This window comes from Staurois parvus, unplaced genomic scaffold (genome assembly GCF_062004578.1).
Source record: "Staurois parvus isolate SC_StPar_1 unplaced genomic scaffold, SC_StPar_1.0 ptg000341l, whole genome shotgun sequence".
Classification (NCBI taxonomy): domain Eukaryota; kingdom Metazoa; phylum Chordata; class Amphibia; order Anura; family Ranidae; genus Staurois; species Staurois parvus.
Window position 1 is genome coordinate 678,086 of NW_028318137.1, and position 20,217 is coordinate 698,302.

Genomic DNA, 20,217 nt, shown 5'->3' on the forward strand with positions numbered 1-20,217 from the left:
TGCGCAAAGAGTTTTGAGTTCTTGTGGGATGGATTTGAGTAATATCTTATGGTTAGAGGCATATAGTTGGTCAGTGGTAGTGGTGAGTTTGATCCCCAGGTAAGGGATGCTATGGTGTTCCCATGAGAAGGGGAAATGTTTGATTAGTAGTTTTTGAGTCTTTTCTGAAGTATAAAGATTTAGTATAGAGGACTTGGGCTCATTGAGTTTATAATATGAGACTTCTGAGTAGTTGTGTAGATGTGTACAAATCGTTTGGAGTGACTTGTAGGGTTGGTAAACATCAGGATGGTGTCGTCCGCAAACATGTTAATTTTGTGTTCTTTTTTGAGGTGTGTAATACCTGTAAATGTTGGGTCATCTCTGAGTTTGGCTGCTAGGGGTTCGATAAGTAAAGTAAAGATTATGGGAGACAGGGGGCAGCCTTGTCTAGTGCCATTGGATATATGGAAGGTTTGGGAGAGGGTACCATTAGTTAGTACTCTAGCTGAGGGGTTAGAGTAAAGGTGTCAGGGCCTGGACTTGAACCTGGGACTTCTACTGTGTCAGGCAGTAACTCTACTCACTGAGCTACCTGGGATGCTGGACAACACTTTGCCTCATCTATTGGATAATCCTGCCTTGTGCCTTGTTTGCTCTTGAACCTCGAACTCCTTGCTCCTCCCATGAACTTCCTATATAAGCCATGTCCTTGGACTTCCTCCTTGCCAGATTATTGTGCCTTTCCAGCCAATATCCTGCTACTGTTCCTGCTGCTGTCTACACCTCCGCTACTGACCTTTGGCTTGTTCCTGACCACGATTGATCTGCTACCATTTGTGACCGACCCTTGGCTTGTGACCGACTCTGCTTTCGTCTGATCCCTAACCTGTTGATCCGCTATTGGTTCCCAGTCTGCTCATTCTGCTGGTGGGGTGATCCTGAGATCTGCGACCTGGTATTAACACGCAGCCCAATCCATCTCCACCATTAGGAGCTCTGGTGAATACCGGTTAATACTTAGACCCCGCACCTCAGGTGAGCCTGCGTCATTCCCAGGGGGATCCGCTGGTGTACCTATCCTGCTGGTTCCAGGTAAGCCTTTTACTGCTATAGCAACTGGTCTCTGAACCTGACCTTACACCGTGACAAAAGGGATAGAATTGCCGATAGCATCCAGTCTGTGATCCCAAATTTTTGAAGTGTGAGTTTCATGAATTGCCATGTATGCGGTCGAATGCTTTTTCAGCATCCAGGGATAGTAGTAAGGAAAGTTGTCTGGAGCTTTTAAGGTTATGTAAAAGTGATATTAGTCGCCTGGTTGCATCTGGGGCTTGTCGACCAGGGATAAATCCCACTTGGTCTGGGTGGATTAGCGTAGGGAGGTGAGGAAGTAGTCTCTGGGCAATTATTTTAGCGTATAGTTTGATGTCTGCATTGAATAATGAGATTGGTCTGTAATTTTGGACCATTTGGGTTTTTTTACCGGGTTTGGGGATTATAGACTGTGATTATAGACTGTAGCATGTCTTTGGGGAATTGTCCTGTGGAGGCTGCTTGGTTGAAGAGGACAGATAGGTGTGGTGCAAGATTAGGGGCGAATATTTTGTAGTATTCTTCGTAAATCCATCGTTCCCCAGAGATTTATTAAGAGGCAAAGATTTTATGGTTTTTTCTATTTCTGCATGAGATATCGATGCAGAGATAGATTCAAGTTGTGAAGGGGTGAGTTGGGGGAGATTAGCGGTTGCTAGGAAGTTAAGGATGGATGTGGTTGTCGGTTGCGTTGTGTCTGGATCATCTTTAATATTATATAGAGATTGATAATAGTTCGCAAAAGCGTTGGCTATATCTTGTGGATTTGTGAGCGAGATTCGAGTGGTGGGGTGTTGAATTAGGGTGATCTTGGATTTGAGCCGTCTTTGTTTAATTATTTTTATGAGGAGTGAATTTGCTTTATTACCTAGGGAATAGAATTGTGATTTTGTCTTTTGAAGGTTAAGGTCATATTTGTAGAGTAATAGTAATCGGAGTTTGTTCCTGTCTGCTGTTAGGGATTTGGAAGTAGAAGCACTTGGTTTTTTTTTGTTAATTTCCTAATTTATTTTTATGGAGTTTAGGAGTTGGTCAATTTGTTGGGATCGTTGTTTATTGATTCGGGAATTTAGTTGTATAAGGATACCTCTCATGTAAGCTTTGTAAGCAGGCCATAAAGTGGTTATAGAAATGTCCGGTGTGTCATTACAATCGAAAAAGAGATTGTGGGCTTCTAGTAGGTGTTTTTGGTTTTCTGGGTTCTTTAGAATTGTAGAGTTCAGTCACCAGATGGGTGGGATTGTAGAGCGTTGATTGTCGTCTAAGGCTATGTTGATTGGAGCGTGGTCTGACCATGTTATGGTTCTGATTTTTGATGACAGTACATGTTGTAGTGTCCATTTATCTGTGATGAAAAAGTCAATCCTGGAATAGGAGAGTTGAGAAGGGGAGAAGTAGGTATAATCTTTCTCGTCACTGTGTTGGCATCTCCAGATATCGTAAAGGTCATTGTCATTGAGGAAACGGTTGAAATTTTGTTTGTGAGATCTTTTGCTGGAACACGAGTCTAGAAGAGGGTTGCCAATTACGTTGAAGTCCCCACCGATGAGAAGTCTGCCTTGTTTTTGAGCAGAGATAGTGGTGTAGAGTTTGTGGAAGAATTGCAACTGATTTTTGTTGGGGCCATAGACATTCACTAGAGTGTAGGGGATGTCGTTTATGTGGCATAGTAAAATATGGTATCAGCCTTGCGGTTCAGCTATTTCAGATATATATCGGAACTGAACATAGTCTTTTATAGCCGTGATGACATCGTTTTTTTTTCTTGGAGTTGGTAGCCATAAAGATGTGTGAGAATCGGTATAATTTCAATTTAGGGGTCTTGGTTGTTGCAAAAATGCGTTTCTTGTAAAAAGAGAATGTCAGCTTGAGACGTTCGAGTTTCTTTTTGAAGCATCGATCTCTTGAAGGGCGAGTTTAAGTCGCAAACATTGAGTGATGTAATATTAATCATAGTGTATATCCGTGGGTTGGTTAGTGAAAAGGTCGAGATGTTGTTTGAGATGAGCGTGTTCGGATGGTTGTGGAGAGGCATATTCTGATGTCAGGGAGGTGAGGTCTTGGCTCGATCGATGAGTTAGAGTGAGTATTCCATGATGTTTTGTAGATTTCCGGTAAAGAAGTGATGCAGTTGATCGACTGGTGAGGTCAGTGGAAGAGGGAGGGAGGTGGGAAAAAGAGGATAAAAAAAACTTGCGAAAAACACAAGTGACTCGAGTAGCAAGAGGAGCTACTTCAAACTTGGGGGCTTTGAAAAGGCTTTGACCGTAGAAAAGGTCATGCCAAACATTTTTCTTTAACAAAAACATTTTTTTTTCTTTAAGAACAGGGCCGATCGCCAGAGATTAGTAGAGTAAGGTATATTTCCCAAGGTGAAGCGTTGGAAGTATATAGAAGGAGTGCTAGGTCAGAGTCATTCTGCCTCCATTTTCTGGATATTAGTAGTGTTGGAATGTGGAGGATCTTCAGGCAGTATATTCCATGCCTTTAGTAGCTCCAAGCCCGCTTCAAGGTTTTTGATTGTGAAAATTCTACCGTGTTGTTTAATGGTAATTTTAGTTGGGAACCCCCATTGATAGCTTATGCCATGGTTTCGTAAAGCTTTAGTGATAGTAATAATTTTTTTTGCGGTTTAGGAGCGTGGCCTTTGATAGGTCAGCAAACAGCCGATTATTTGCGTGCTATGGCGGCAGTGAGGGTGGATTCCTGGCTGCCAACATAATTTTTTCTTTGATGTGGTAAAAGTGTATCCATGCCAGGATGTCTCTTGGGACTGATGCTGAGAGAAATGACAGTTTAGGTAGTCGGTGAGCCCTGTCTATGGCTACTTCCAAATCTGAGAGAGATGGGATGAGGTGTTTTTATATACTGTTGTATATAGGATAGTAGCGTTTCATTAGGGACATTTTCAGGTATACCTCTGAATTTGATGTTATTGCGGCGTGATCTATCTTCTAGATCAGCTAGTTTCAGATTTATTTGTTCGATGTCCGATGTGTGGTCAGTGTGTGCGTCAATCAGGTCATTATGCGCTGTGATAATCTCTTCCATTCTGGATTCAATATGGTGTAATCTGCGCTCCTGTTTTTTGACCACGGATGTAATCTGAACTAGTGACTGTATATCGCTATGTAGGGATTGTCTAAGCGATAGTAGCATATTTTTCATGCATAATTCCGTGATAGGTTTGTCTGATGCAGGGAATGACGCTATCACAGGCATATCAGCACTGAAATGAGGGGGTGGCTGGTTAAGGGCCTGATAATCGGGTGCGGGGTCTATATCCAGGCGAGGCTTGGATTTGGCAGGGCTGCATGTTGTGGGGGACAGAGGGGGAGAAGACTCACCAGGGTCCCCAGGGTATAGGGAGTACCATAGCCTGGCATCTGTGGGCTGAGCTGTGTGTTCTCCCTCATGGCTGCTGTAATCTCCTGTGCTGCCGCCGGTGCCATCTTGGATTTCGGCCGTGACAGGGGAGAAGTGAGTGAGTTTCCCTGGTGGTCCAGGGGTTTTTCGGCGGCGTGGCATGGATGCTGAGGTGTGCACACCTCTTATCTCCCTCCCTGTAGTCGCGGTGTCCCTCGGTACGGGTGTGCGGCGTATTAGCTCTGGCGGGTGGACGGAGCGGTGCCTATCGCATGTCCATCCAGGAGCCGGCCGTGCATTCTCTAAAGCTCTTTAATGCAAAGAATCCCTGTCTATGAAGAGTGCTACTGTGTGTTTTAAAACGTCTGCATACATCTGTCTGTGGTGGCAGTGTGTATACAGACGCTTATTCAAACAGCATAGTGTTACTGCTAAGATTTGTGAATTTCCTCCTTTTATGTAAAAAGGTGGTGGTGGCAGTGTGAAGGGTTAATTGCGCAATTAACCTGACCCAGTAACAATCGCTCTCAGGCTACTGGCACATAGATTGTGGTCCAGTGAGCTGGGAAATCTCTGTGCAGGGTGCAGCTGAGAGTGGCAGTGTTACGCAAGTGGCAGTGCGGTTTTAGATTGGCTAGTCCTTTGGTCACAAGTTGGTGAGAAGGGCTGGGGTCTGACACCATGCCCGTTACATATTGGCTGGCAGCGTACGTGGGATAGTTTGCATCAGAGCATTCAGTGCATTGTTAGGAATTAGCTCTGCACTGAAGGATTGTAACCTTTTTTTAAATATATATATATATAAAGAGACATACAGCAACAGCTCCTTCCTTTTTCTGCTTTCTATTCTACCTTTTCTTGCAATTATGCTTGGTGTAGCAGAATACAAGAGAATGAACAAAAGTGATTTAAGTGACGAGTGTGAAGCAAGAGGAATTGACGTCGGTGGCAAAACTCGTGAAAATTTGATTTGTGACTTACAGGAGTATGATATCCGGGCAGACCAGAAACCGGGGGAACCTGGAACTGAAGGGGTTCCCGCCACCTCTGATCCCAGTGGCTCAGATACGGCCTCGCAGGATGGGCATACAGAGACTGACACTGGAGTACCACCGCATGTCGCCTAAACGCCACAGCATGAGCAGGCCAACACCGTAGTGCCTGTAACCAGCAGAGACTCTCCTCAGATGCAGGAAGCCCTGAATCACATCATGGAGGCAGATCCTCTGGCATACCTGCAGATCATGGAACGCCAGGCTGAGAGAGAGGCTGCGGAATGCCAGGCAGCGGCAGAGAGAGAGGCGGTGCAGAGGAAAGCTGATCGTCAGCACGAACTGGAGATGGCTAGGCTCCAGCAGCAGCGACAGGCTCAGAACCTCAGGTCCCTAGAGCACAGGGACGCCTCTCCGGCCATGGGCACATGGGCATGGGCCATGGGCTCCTTTTTCCAGTGATGGAAAAAAAGATAGTGACATTGACATGTATTTACTGTCATTTGAAAAAACTTGCCATCAGTACCATCTGCCCCAAGCAAAAGGGGGTCGGTACCTGACATCAGGGCTACGAGGCAAGGCCCTGGATGCGTTTGTCGAATTGCCAGAGGAGCAGGACGACAGTTATGAAGCTCTAAAAGAAGCCATCATCCGGAAGTACCAGCTGACCCCGAAAGTGTACCACAAGCGGTTTAGGTCTTTGCAAAAGGGACCTGGGGACTCTTACACGGATGTGGTAAGTCGCTTACATACCACATTCCGGCAGTGGACCAGAGGACTGAAAGCTGACTCCTACGAGTCCCTGGAGGATCTCATGATACAAGATCAACTACTGCATCTCTGCCCGGCAGACGTCAGACAGTTTGTATTGGAGAGAGAAACTGCATCTGCCAAAGCTGCAGCAGACCTGGCCGACACCTATGTCCACACGCGGGTGTCTGACCACTGCAAGGCTCCTCCGAATGGCTGGAAAGGAGGGAAATCACCCATAGCAACCCCTCCTATGCCGATGAGTCAAGCTTCCCATCACCCAACACCTGCAGTACTTGGGGCAAAGCCATTCCTGCCTGACAACCGCAGCTGTTAAGCTGTTATACCTGTGAGAAACCCGGACATCTCAGGACGCAGTGGTAAGATATGTCATATTTGATGTCTGGACATTCAGGACTTGTGAGGGATTTGGTCCTAGCCTGGGTCTCCGCCTAAACCCCCTCCCCAAATGAGGCGATTGGCCCTTGGCTTCAGTAGACACCCCCTGCTGGGACACTAGAAAACAGGCTGTCATGCCTGGAGAGGAGGATGAAGAGATTCTCCCTTTTAACATCAGGAACCAACTTTGGGAGAAAAGGCACCCTTTTGTTCAGGACACTTGAACGCTGCTTAAACCCAGGACTTCTGCAAGTATTCTACCTTCTTAAACTTCTTTCTTTTATCTCTCTGTTGTGTTATTGCTCTCTCTATGTATATATATATATTACAGTGGGGCAAAAAGGTATTTAGTCAGCCACCAATTGTGCAAGTTCTCCCAATTAAAAAGATGAGAGAGGCCTGTAATTGGCATCATAGGTAGACCTCAACTATGAGAGACAAAATGAGAAAAAAAATCCAGACAATCACATTGGCTGATTTGGAAAGAATTTATTTGCAAATTATGGTGGAAAATAAGTATTTGGTCAATATCAAAAGTTCATCTCAATACTTTGTTCTATATCCTTTGTTGGCAATGACAGAGGTCAAACATTTCCTGTAAGTCTTCACGAGGTTGGCACATACTGTTGCTGGTATGTTGGCCCATTCCTCCATGCAGATCCCCTCCAGAGCAGTGATGTTTGGGGGCTGTTGCTGGGCAACACGGACTTTCAACTCCCTCCAAAGGTTTTCTATGGGGTTGAGATCTGGAGACTGGCTAGGCCACTCCAGGACCTTGAAATGCTTCTTACGAAGCCACTCCTTCGTTGCCCGGGCGGTATGTTTGGGATCATTGTCATGTTGGAAGACCCAGCCACGTTTCATCTTCAATGCCCTTGCTGATGGAAGGAGGTTTGCACTCAAAATCTCACGATACATAGCCCCATTCATTCTGTCCTGTACATGGATCAGTCGTCCTGGTCCCTTTGCAGGGAAACAGCCCCAAAGCATGATGTTGCCACCCCCATGCTTCACAGTAGGTATGGTGTTCTTTGGATGCAGCATTCTCTCTCCTCCAAACACGACGAGTTGTGTTTCTACCAAACAGTTCTATTTTGGTTTCATCTGACCAGATGACATTCTCCCAATCCTCTTCTGGATCATCCAAATGCTCTCTAGCAAACTTCAGATGGGACCGGACATGTACTGGCTTAAGCAGGGGGACACGTCTGGCACTGCAGGATCTGAGTTCCTGGTGGCGTAGTGTGTTACTGATGGTAGCCTTTGTTACGTTGGTCCCAGCTCTCTGCAGGTCATTCACTAGGGCTCCCCGTGTGGTCCTGGGATTTTTGCTCACCGTTCTTGTGATCATTTTGACCCCACGGGGTGAGATCTTGTGTGGAGCCCCAGATCGAGAGAGATTATCAGTGGTTTTGTATGTCTTCCATTTTCTAATTATTGCTCCCACAGTTGATTTGTTCACACCAAGCTGCTTGCCTATTGCAGATTCAGTCTTCCCAGCCTGGTGCAGGTCTACAATTTTGTTTCTGGTGTCCTTCGACAGCTCTTTGGTCTTCACCATAGTGGAGTTTGGAGTGTGACTGTTTGAGGTTGTGGACAGGTGTCTTTTATACTGATAACAAGTTCAAACAGGTGCCATTGATACAGGTAATGAGTGCAGGGCAGAGGAGCCTCTTAAAGAAGAAGGTACAGGTCTGTGAGAGCCAGAAATCTTGCTTGTTTGTAGGTGACCAAATACTTATTTTCCACCATAATTTGCAAATAAATTCTTTCCAAATCAGCCAATGTGATTGTCTGGATTTTTTTTCTCATTTTGTCTCTCATAGTTGAGGTCTACCTATGAGGCCAATTACAGGCCTCTCTCATCTTTTTAAGTAGGAGAACTTGCACAATTGGTGGCTGACTAAATACTTTTTTGCCCCACTGTATATATTTGTTACATCTGTTCTGTAAATATTTTTATTGCACCATTTTGACCTTTTAGTAATAAATCCTATTTTCTGAAAAGTGTTGAACTGTTTCTAAAGCTCTTTAATGCAAACTAAGAATCCCTGTCTCTGAAGAGTGCTACTGTGTGTTTTAGAACTTCTGCATACATCTGTCTGCAGTGGCAGTGTGTATACAGACGCTTATTCAAACAGCATAGTGTTACTGCTAAGATTTGTGAGTTTCCTCCTTCTCTGTAAAAAGGTGGTGGTGGCAGTGTGAAGGGTTAATTGCGTAATTAACCTGACCCAGTAACAATCGCTCTCAGGCTACTGGCACATAGATTGTGGTCCAGGAGCTGGAAAATCTCTGTGCAGGGTGCAGCTGAGAGTGGCATTGTTACGCAAGTGGCAGCTCTGTTTTAGATTGGCTAGTCCTTTGGTCACAAGTTGGTGAGAAGGGCTGGGTTCTGATGCCACGCCCGTCACAAGCAGGGCTTAAAATTTCAAGTCCTGAGCTACTAGCCAGGCCTTAAGAGTTACTCGCCACCAGTTGCCCCACCCAACCCCTACCCTGCTACACCCCTAATTCTGCCCCTAAACACGCCCTCGCAAATTATTTCATGAAATTACACTGTTAAATGTTACCCACATTACATCAGGGACCCCAGAGTCCCCCCACATTACATCAGAGCCTCCAATGTCTCCCTAAACACTCCATCATACTTTGACCATTCACCGCATACAACCATAACCCCCATAATCTTTCACTCACAAAACCATACCAAGCATTTCCAACCCTCTCTCCAACCCAGCAGTACATCAAATGCCCCATACTCCAACACCTATAATGACCACATAATCCTGAACCTGACCAAACCACCCATACATGTACAGTTGCAAGAAAAAGTATGTGAGCCCCTTGGGATTACGTGGAGTTTTGCATGAATTGGGTATAAAATGTGCTCTGAACGTCCTCTAAGTCACAACAATAGAAGAACACAGTCTGCTGAACAAAATACTACACAAACATTAGATATTGCCATGGTTTAATTGCACATAACATGTAAGCATTCACAGTGCAGGGAGGAAAAAGTATGTGAGGCCCTAGCTTAATGACTTCTCCCAGAGCTAATTGGAGCCAGGAGTGAGCCAACCTTGACTCCAATCAGTGTGATGATATTGGATGTGTTGCTGACAGCTGTCCTGCCCTTAAAAAACACACACCTGTTTTGGGTTTACTGGTTTCAAGAAGCACTGTCTGATGTGGACCATGCCTCGCAGAAAAGAGCTCTCAGAAGACCTACGATCAAGAATTGTTGACTTGCATGAAGCTGGAAAGGGTTACAAAAGTATCTCCAAAAGCCTTGATGTTCATGTGTCCACGGTAAGACAGACTGTCTACAAATGGAGAAACTTTAGCACTGTTGCTACTCTCCCTAGGCGTTGTCGTCCTGTAAAAATGACTGCAAGAGCACAGCGCAGAATGCTGCATGAGGTAAAGGAGAATCCCAGAGTGTCAGCTAAAGACCTACAGAAATCTCTGGCACATGCTAACATTTTTGTTGACACATCTACAATAAGGAAAACATTAAACAAGAATGGAGTACAAGGGAGAACACCACGGAGGAAGCCATTGCTGTCCAAAAAGAATATTGCAGCACGTTTGAAGTTTGCAAAAGAGCACCTGGATGTTCCACAGCACTACTGGCAAAATATACTGTGGATAGATGAAACCAAGATTGAGTTGTTTGGGAAGAACACACAACACTAAGTGTGGAGAAAAAAAGGCACAGCACACCAACATCAAAACCTCATCCCCACTGTAAAACATGGCGGAGGGAGCATCATGGTTTGGGGCTGCTTTGCTGCCTCAGGGCCTGGATGGATTGTTGTCATTGATGGGAAAATGAATTGCAGAGTTTATCAAGACATTTTGCAGGAAAACGTACGACCATCTGTCCGCCAACTGAAGCTCCACAGAGGATGGGTGATGCAACAGGACAATGACCCAAAGCATACAAGTAATTCAACAAAACAATGGCTGCAACAGCACAGAATACGTCTTCTGGAGTGGCCCAGTCAGAGTCCTGACCTCAACCCGATTGAAATGTTGTGGCATGACCTTAAGAGAGCGATTCACACCAGACATTCCAAGAATATTGCTACACTGAAACAGTTTTGTGAAGAGGAGTGGTCCAAAATTACTTCAGATCGTTGTGCAGCTCTGATCTGCAACTACAGGAAACGTTTGGTTGAGGTTATTGCTGCCAAAGGAGGGTCAACCAGTTATTAATTCCAAAGGTTCACATACTTTTTCCTCCCTGCACTGTGAATGTTTACATGTTATGTGCAATTAAACCATGGCAACATCTAATGTCTGTGTAGTATTATGTTCAGCAGACTGTGTTCTTCTATTGTTGTGACTTAGATGACGTTCAGAGCACATTTTATGCCCAATTCATGCAAAACTCCACGTAATCCCAAGGGGTTCACATACTTTTTCTTGCAACTGTAGGTTTACATACAGACACACGTACATACACACAAACAGAGACACCTATACACACACACAGACATGTACACACGCACACAGAAACATGTACACACGCACAGAGACACATGTACACACACACACATACAGACACATGTATACACACACAGACACATGTACAAACACTGTATATTTATATAAGGCGCGCTTGTTGGAGCCCAACCTCTGTAGCTGTAAGATAAAGGTGCCAGATGGATATCAGGGATGGATGGATGGGAGCAGTAACACTGAGGCAGCTCTTCTTAGAGTGGAAGCAAGGCTCTAATGCAGTAACAAGAAAAAGAGAGGAAGGTGCCTCTAAGTGCAGTATTGACAATTTATTTAGTAAACAATGGATAAATTGCACTTACAAGATAAACAGTAAAAAGACTCATGGTGTGGTAATTAGATCCAGGTGGGACATCCAGCTGTCCAGCAGCAAACTATGTCTATAGGATCAGGAAGTAGAGTCCAGGATGTGCCTGTGCATCAAAAATTAAGTTTGAAGAGCAGAGTCAGATGTAGGAGGTGAAGGGGGCGGTCATGCATTTCAGAGCATGGTCAATAGGCTCCTTCTTCAAACCTGAGCCCCAGTAGAACTCTGACATTTTTATAGTGTGAAGGGAATGGGAGGAAGGCACGTAGTTCCTGGGTCCTAAGGACCTACAAGTTTTCCTGCATTGTACAGGAATTAATACAAGTATAAAAACAGAAATAAAAATAGAAATAAAAAATTATAAAACCTGCTGATAAAGGAGGTAGTATAGTCATATTAAACCGTAATGACTATCTTTCGGAAATGCATAGACTACTATCAGTCTTTTTCTTCCTCCTGCAATCAGGACAGGTGGCGTATCCCCTCCTAGCTGGTCTAAGGGCTGGCTGTCCATCCAGAATCGTTCTCAAGGTTGGGCGTGGTCCCTGTACTCCTTGCTAAGAACAGCTTGACCAGGGAGCCCCGTTGCTGGTTTCGAGGCGGCATTATGCCATGGAATCGCTCTGTGCCTGAGTCCATTGTGTGAGGGGTATTGGATATTACTCACTGCCTGGAGGATAATCTTGGTCGGTGGTGGCAGTGGAGGAGAATTTTATCTGGCAAAGTTCGGTGTATGAGGGGAGTAATTGGAGTGGTACTTACTGCCTGGAGGAGGATCATGGTCGGTGGAGGCAGTGGAGGAGATTAACATCTAACAGAGATATATATATAAAAAGCTCTGTGACCCGCAAGGGTCGAATGTGGAAGGTGAGGGGGCATTTCTGCTATTGAGGGGAGTCACGTCAAGATTTTCACGAAGAGCACTATTGCAGCATGGAGTGACATTATTTGAACACTTTGCCATTATTTTGCACAGTGTGGCATCACCATTTATTTTAATAATCATTGTATTTCACCTTTTGCACAGTTTAAGAGTTATTAGTTTTCACTATATCACCAGGGATATATATTCTTTATCTATATGAAGATATTGCACTAGTTTTTTATGTATTATTTATTAGTATTATTTGTATAACCTAAGAGGTATTATTTGTGTATTGTTATATCACTAGGGATTTATTATTTATATATGGGGATATTGCACTAGTTTTGATTATTTAAGTTGAGCGCTTCACCACTTATATTATTTACTATCAGATACAGACACATATACTAAATTAAAAAGTGATCCATGCCTTACATTCAGTAACAAGGCCAAACAATTAGCTACCCAAGCATTTAATGATGGTATTATTACTAAAATGGAAATATCATTTTTGATCCGAGAATTTTACCACACGCCGTATTTCTATTATTTGCCCAAGGTGCATAAAAATACTACCAATCCTCCTGGCCGACCCATAGTGGCCGCCATGAACAGTGTCTCTAGCGGCTTCTCACAATATGTAGATTTTATTCTTACAATCGTTAGCCCAAAATCTGCAATCATTTAATCAGAGATGGTATACACTTATTAGAACTACTGCATACCTATCGATGGGAACCTACATATCTTTGGCTGTCCCTTGATGTCTCCTTTCTCTAAACCTCTATACCCCACCATGTTGGCATACGGGCCATACAACATTTTTTTCTCAGATGATGCTACCATTAACCCTAGACAGGCCACATTTGTTCTCAGTGCTACACTATTTTGCCTTACTCATAATTATTTTCAATTTGATAGAGATTTCTACTTGCAGCTACAAGGCACTGCAATGGGAGCTAATTTTGCCCCTTCATATGCCAATCTCACTATGGGCCACTGGGAACAGTCCTATAGACATAGTTGACGGCTGGATGTCCCACCTGGATCTCATTACCACACGATGAGTCTTTTTAACTGTTTATCTTGTAAGTGCAATTTATCCATTGTTTACATGTACAGACACACATACATATACATACACACAGACATATGTACATATACAGAAATACACACGCACAGACACATGTACATACATACACACACATGAAAATACACACAGACACACACACAGGCACATGTACACGTGTGCACAGACACATGTACACACACATACATGTACACACACGCAGACACATGTACATGCATACACAAACACACACAGATACATGTACATATACACACACACATGTATACACACACACACACACACACACACACACAAATACACACACGTACACATACAAATACAAACACACACACACACACACATGTACACACAGACATGTACACACACATACATGTACATACACGCAGACACATGTACATGCATACACAGACACACAGATACATGTACATACACACATACAAATACACACACATACAAACACACACACACACACACACGTATACACACATACAAATACACACATGTACACACACACACACACAAATACACATGTACACACACGTACACATGCAAATACAAACACACACACACATACAAATACAAACACACACATGCACACACGCACACACATGTACACGCACACAGACACATGTACACACACATACATGTGCACACACATACATGTGCATACACACAGACATGTACATGCATACACAGACACACACAAACACACACACATATACATGTACATACAAACACGCATACAAATAAACACACACACATGTACACACACACATACAAATACACACACATGTGTACACACACACACACACACACACACACACACACACACACAGCCCTATAAAAAGTTGCAGTATTTCGTTACCTTCACTCACAGAGCCGGGTACTGCACTCTAGGGGGAGGCAGAGAGCACAGCACACACACCTTCCTTTGCTTTAATTTTGCTCAACTGTTGATGGCTTCCTGTGCGAGTGACAGATCCGGCCCTGAGTTCGGAGCCTGCTCAGCAAGATGGCCCTGGGGACACACTTGCCCCCTTCATAATTTCCACTCGCCAATGCAAGCAGGCGAGTGGAAATTTCAAGGCCTGACATACAGTATGTGTTTGTGATTTTATAGATATATTTTCGTCTGTCTCCTGAGGAAGCAAAGCTGCTAAATGCATAGACTCTACTCCCCTCTCAGCACTGCAGCTATATAAACATTTCAGATTGTGTTGCGCTCCTTTCCATTATTGGTATTTGTGTAAGGAGAGTGGTGATATGAAGGAATAGAAAACGAGAGTGAATGTAATATGTATCACTTAATAAGTGATGTAAATGATAGACTATTGTAAGTGCAATAAGTTTTAATAGTACTGTATTCATAGAGAGATTTATTATGGTACAAAATTATCTGTATTTTGCTGGCACCTAAAAATTTCACAAACTTTGGTAATTGATTATTCACTTTGGATGTGATGCCATGACCCATCAATCAGCACAACCATCTCTTAGCAAATTATTCTATTCTGTATTTCAGAATTGCGATTTACAGTTCCATGGGGACACTTAGCAGCCAAAGCATGGGGCCCATGTGAAGGCCATCCCATTCTTTGCTTACATGGCTGGTTGGATAACGCCAATACATTTGATAGACTCATTCCTTTGCTCCCAAAAGGTGAGTTATTATTATTATTATTATTTTATTATACAGGATTTATATAGCGCCAACAGTTTGCTCAGCGCTTTCCAATATAACGGGAGACAATACAGCAACAATATAGTTCAATACAAGAGGGCTAGGAGCGCCTTGCTCCTTGGCTGATGTGTACCTTATGACTATGCTTAGAAAATGGTTTGGCAGCGCTAGATAAAAGATGTACAAATCTTGCCATTAGTGGATTATATTAATGTCTAATGGGTGAGTCAGCTCACTGACATCAACCCATCATTTGAATATCAGTTAACAAAAGTAATTCATGTGTAGATTTGGTGGCTTTGTAACCCACAAGATTGTATTATGTAAAATATCTGCATGAAAAGTGTCTAGTTTCTGTATGTTGAAGAAGAGTATAGTCTAATTAAGTATTTGACATGAGTATAAGACATGAGAATTGTGATTGTAGCAATTACTATTTCAACTGGTAATTGCATGGTCATGCAATGCTGTACCCAAATAAAATTTATGTCCTTTTTTTCACACAAATAGAGCTTTCTTTCGGTGGTATTTGATCACCTATGCGCATTTTATTTTTTGCGCTATAAATATGAAAAGACTGAAAATATTGAAAAAAACCCCAATATTTTTTACTTTCAGCTATAAAAAATATATAGTAAACTCAAAGTTAATCATACATTTAGGCCAAAATGTATTCTGCTACATGTTTTTGGTAAAAAAAAAAATCCCAAAAAGTGTATATTGATTGCTTTGTGTGAAAGTTATAGCATCTATAAATTATAGTATAGATGCTGCAATTTACGTTGTTTTTTGCTATACAACACTGCACTAGTTTAACTGACAATTGCGCAGTCATGCAATACTGTACATAAATGAAATTTCTCTTTTTTTCATACAAATAGAGCTTTCTTGCAGTGGTATTTGATCACCTGTGTGGTTTTTATTTTTGTGCTATAAAAAGACCGAACATTTTGAGAAAAAAATTATATTTTCTCATTTCTGTCATAAAAAATATCCACAAACTCACATGTCGTCATAAATTTAGGCCAAAATGTATTTTGCTACATGTCTTTGGTAAAAAAAATCCCAATAACTGCATATTAATTGGTTTGTGTGAAAGTTATAGCATACAAACTATGGTATAGATAATGGAATTTACACAGCTTTTACTTTCTGACTGCCTATCACATTTAAGGTGCAAAAATACCAGGACAGTACAAACACCCCCAAATGGCCCCTTTTCAGAAAATAGACACCCTAAGCTATCTACTGAGAGGCATTTTGAGTCCATGGAAGATTTATGTTTTTTCACAAGTTTTTGGAAAATTACAAAAACATTTTTTTTTCTGTCTCTTAAATAGTATATGTCAGAAAAGACTTGGTCTTCAGGTGGTTAGAAGAGTGAATGATGTGTGGCATAAACTTCTAATGCTGGGCATAAAATGCCCCCAAAATGACCCCTTTTTGGAAAGTAGACACCCCAAACTATCTGCTGAGAGGCATGCTGAGTCAATAAAAGAATTTATTTTTTTACCGCAAGTTTTTGGAAAATTGCAAAATAAAAAATTGTCACTTATATGATTTATTGCTCACACGTGCCATGGGTGCAGTATAAGTGAAATTACACCCTAAAATACATTCTGATACTTCTACCGAGTATGGGGATACCACATGTGAGAGACTTTTTGGCAGCCTAGCCACATACAGGAGCCTCTCATGCAGCTGGCTAACTGCATCTGTGCTGGGGATTTGAACCACAGCACCTTCTGGATACAAAAGGGCCGTGATGATCTCTTCTTGGAATTTTAGGAAGAATCCACTTCGTCCAGTTGCTTTGTAAAGCACAAAAGCATTATTGAAATAAATAGACACTTTTTTGTACCAGTGTCTGGCTTTTTGGGAAACTAAGTACAGCTTCATCATCTGGTCGTTGAAATCCACCCCTCCCATGTTAAGGTTATAGTCGTGGACACAAAGTGGCTTCTCGACAACACCAGCTGCTATGGCAATTTGGATGGTCGTGTCTGCAAGAATGGAAGACAGGACGAAAACATCCCATTTGTCCTTCCACTTCACTGCGAGCAATTCCTCATTTCTCAAGCAGGATTTTTCCCCCTTTCTAAGACGGGTATTTACAAGCCGTTGGGGGAAGTCCCAGCAATTAGGTTGCACGGTGCCACATGGTCCAATTCCAAGATTGTACAAATGTCTAAATAGTGGCATGCTTGAATAAAAATTGTCCATGTATAAGTGGTACCCCATATGGAAAAAGGATGACACCAAATCCCAAACTATCTTGCCACTACTCCTCATGTAGTTTGGGCATCCGGCGGCACCACGCGATTATCTTTTCCCTCGTAAATCCGAAACTTATATGTATAGCCTGTTGCCCTCTCACAGGTCTTGTACATCTTGACCCCATATCTGACACGATTGCTGGGGAGAAATTTTTAGAATGCAAGGTGGCCAGAAAAATTAATGAGGGACTCATCAACGCAGATGTTTTGCTGGGGAGTATTGGCTATCTGCAAATTTTTGGTTAAGGTGATTTACGAGGGGCCGAATTTTGTGAAGTCGGTGAAATTCAGGGTCACCCCGAGGATGACAGAGTGTATTGTCGTTGAAATGCATAAAACACATTATACTTTCATGTCTATGCTTGGCCATGACAGCAGAGAACACGGGCATATGATGAATCGGGTCTGTGGACCAATACAACTGCAATTAATTTTTTTTAGTAATGCCAATGTTGAGGGTTAGGCCCAAAAAAATGTTAAATTCAGAAACCGTAATGAGTTTCCCTTTCGAATGGTCTGGCAGGGTTTGAATTTGGGTTGGAGGCGGGAAAGTGTTGTGCATATAAATTGATTTGATCCACATACAGATCTTCCAAGAAAAACAGCTCCAAAAAATCAAGGTGAGTAGTTAAATTTGCTGTTTCCACCTGAACTCCGGGTTGGGCAGTGAATGGGGGAAGTACGGGTGCTGCATAATTTGTGGCCTGTCAATTTGCAAGCACATTCAGTAGGATACTAGTGGCTGTACAGGTCTGTGTGTGAATTCTTGGTGGCTGCAGGACACTACTTGTGCTCGCCACCGCACCAGCTTGTACTACACTTATGGGACTCTCCACATCACCAAGTGATACTGCAGTGCTGGTATGTATAAGACCAGGATGTACAAGGCCGCTGGTGCTCACTAGTTCACCAAAAGGTAGAGCGGCACTAGTACTGGCTGCATATGATGATCATCATGCGATTATAATGTCTCAGCAACCTGGGAATGGGGTCGGGTATGCCTGACCTTAGCTCAGACGATGGAGAAGAGGTCCCTACTCTCTGTCAGGGTGCTGCTGCTGTCTACAGGTTCATATTCTGAGGCTGCTTGTGTCATTGAGTCTTCCCCTCCGCTCTCTCCTGACATGCTCAGAATCCTGTAGGCCTCTTCACTAGAGTACCTTCCGATTGACATTTTGTCCACTAAATTTATAGGTACCTAGTGCGACTCACGGGAAAAAGAGTACCTGGCTGTTAGGGACTGCTAGAACCGCTACAAAAACATTTACTGGAAAGTGCTAAAAGAGATCAGGCTTGATTTTGCAAACAATGCAGATTTGTGTGCAATGTATCAAGTGACAGTGATCTACTGACACTGCACTTGCTGGGGGAGAGGGGGCTGGGGGGGTAAGCGTAGGGGCTAAACACAGGTGCTGGCAGGTTCCGAAGCTGATCCCGCTAATGCTGCGTTTTTGGGGACACTATTCTAATGTGAACCCTGGTATAGAGCTGATCTGATCTTGATCCGTTCAGACATTATACTAGCAATGGAGGTTTATTGTGTATGTGAGCATGTTCCTGGCAATCAAGGGGCTAAATGTGATGACTGGTGTAATGACGGGCTATCTTGGAGGGTCGCTAACTGATGCTAACACTATCTGAAGTTGCCAGCAACACTAAACCTGTGTAAACACAGGTACATGAAGATCGCTGATAGGGCAGGGATCGATTATCCGATTTAGGCCAAATATCACTGGCCTAAATCGGATTATTGATCCCTTGGGGTCAAACTCCCCCCCCCGCCTGCAAACAGCCCGCAAACGCAGGAGCACGAATCACGTATATATATATATATATATATATATATATATATATATATATATATATATATATATATAAAATGTGATTTTGTGCACCTGTGCCACCCTGTAGCAGTATTTCTGCTATAGGGTGGTTGGGAAGCGGTTAAACTAATACTTTTTTGCAGCACCTTTTGATTTATTACAGCACTCGGTCTTTCTGGGTATGAGTCTATTAACATGGCACATCTTGACTTGGCAATATTTGCTCACTCTTCCTTGCAAAAACACTCCAAATCTGTTACATTGCGAAGACATCTCCTATGCACAGCTCTCTTCAGAACACCCCACAGATTTTGGATCGGACTCAGGTCTGGGTTCTGGCTGGGCCATTCCAAATCTTTAATCTTCTGGTGAAGCCATTCCTTTGTTGATTTGGATGTATGCTTTGGGTTGTTGTCATGCTGAAAGATGAAGTTCCTCTTCATGTTCAGTTTTCTAGCAGAAACCTGAAGGTTTTGTGCCAATATTGACTGGTATTTGGAACTGTTCATAATTCCTAAATTGACTAAGGCCTCAGTTCCAGCTGAAGAAAAACAGTCCCAAAGCATGATGCTGCCACCACCATGCTTCACTGTGGGTATGGTGTTCTTTTGGTGATGTGCGGTGTTGTTTTTGCACCAAACATATCTTTTGGCATAATGAGGTTATAGGAGGTTTTTTGCATGATTGTCAACATCCCTAATATCAGGTTTGACTAGGACAAAACTCCCCCTGGGATTTGTACTTTTTGGGCAATATATAGACAAAGTTTTTTTTTAAAAAAAATTAAGAATAACTTTTATTACATAATATCTAAAAGATAACAAATAGTGAATAATATTTTGGAATTATGGCCAAAAAGTTCAACTTTGGTTTCGTCAGACCAGAACACATTTTCCCACATGCTTTTGGGAGACTTCAGATGTGTTTTTGCAAAATTTAGCTGGGCTTGGATGTTTTTCTTCATAAGAAAAGGCTTCCATCTTGCCACTCTACCCCATAGCCCAAACATATGAAGAATACGGGAGATTGTTGTCACATGTACCACTCAGTCAGTATTTGCCAGATAT

General features: G+C 42.9%; 1 protein-coding gene across 5 annotated transcripts in view; it reads left to right on the top strand.

The window, feature by feature from the left end:
* SERHL2 (serine hydrolase like 2) overlaps window positions 1-20,217 on the top strand; it is an 801,854-nt gene that overhangs the window by 133,601 nt on the left and 648,036 nt on the right. For all 5 annotated transcript variants that reach the window (XR_016313777.1, XM_089684280.1, XM_089684279.1 and 2 more), the window contains one exon: window positions 14,893-15,030. Coding sequence is in view for 4 of the 5 variants with exons in the window: in XM_089684280.1 (XP_089540406.1) it covers window positions 14,893-15,030 (138 nt within the window). In the remaining variant the exon portion in view is untranslated. The remainder of the gene's footprint in view (window positions 1-14,892; window positions 15,031-20,217) is intronic.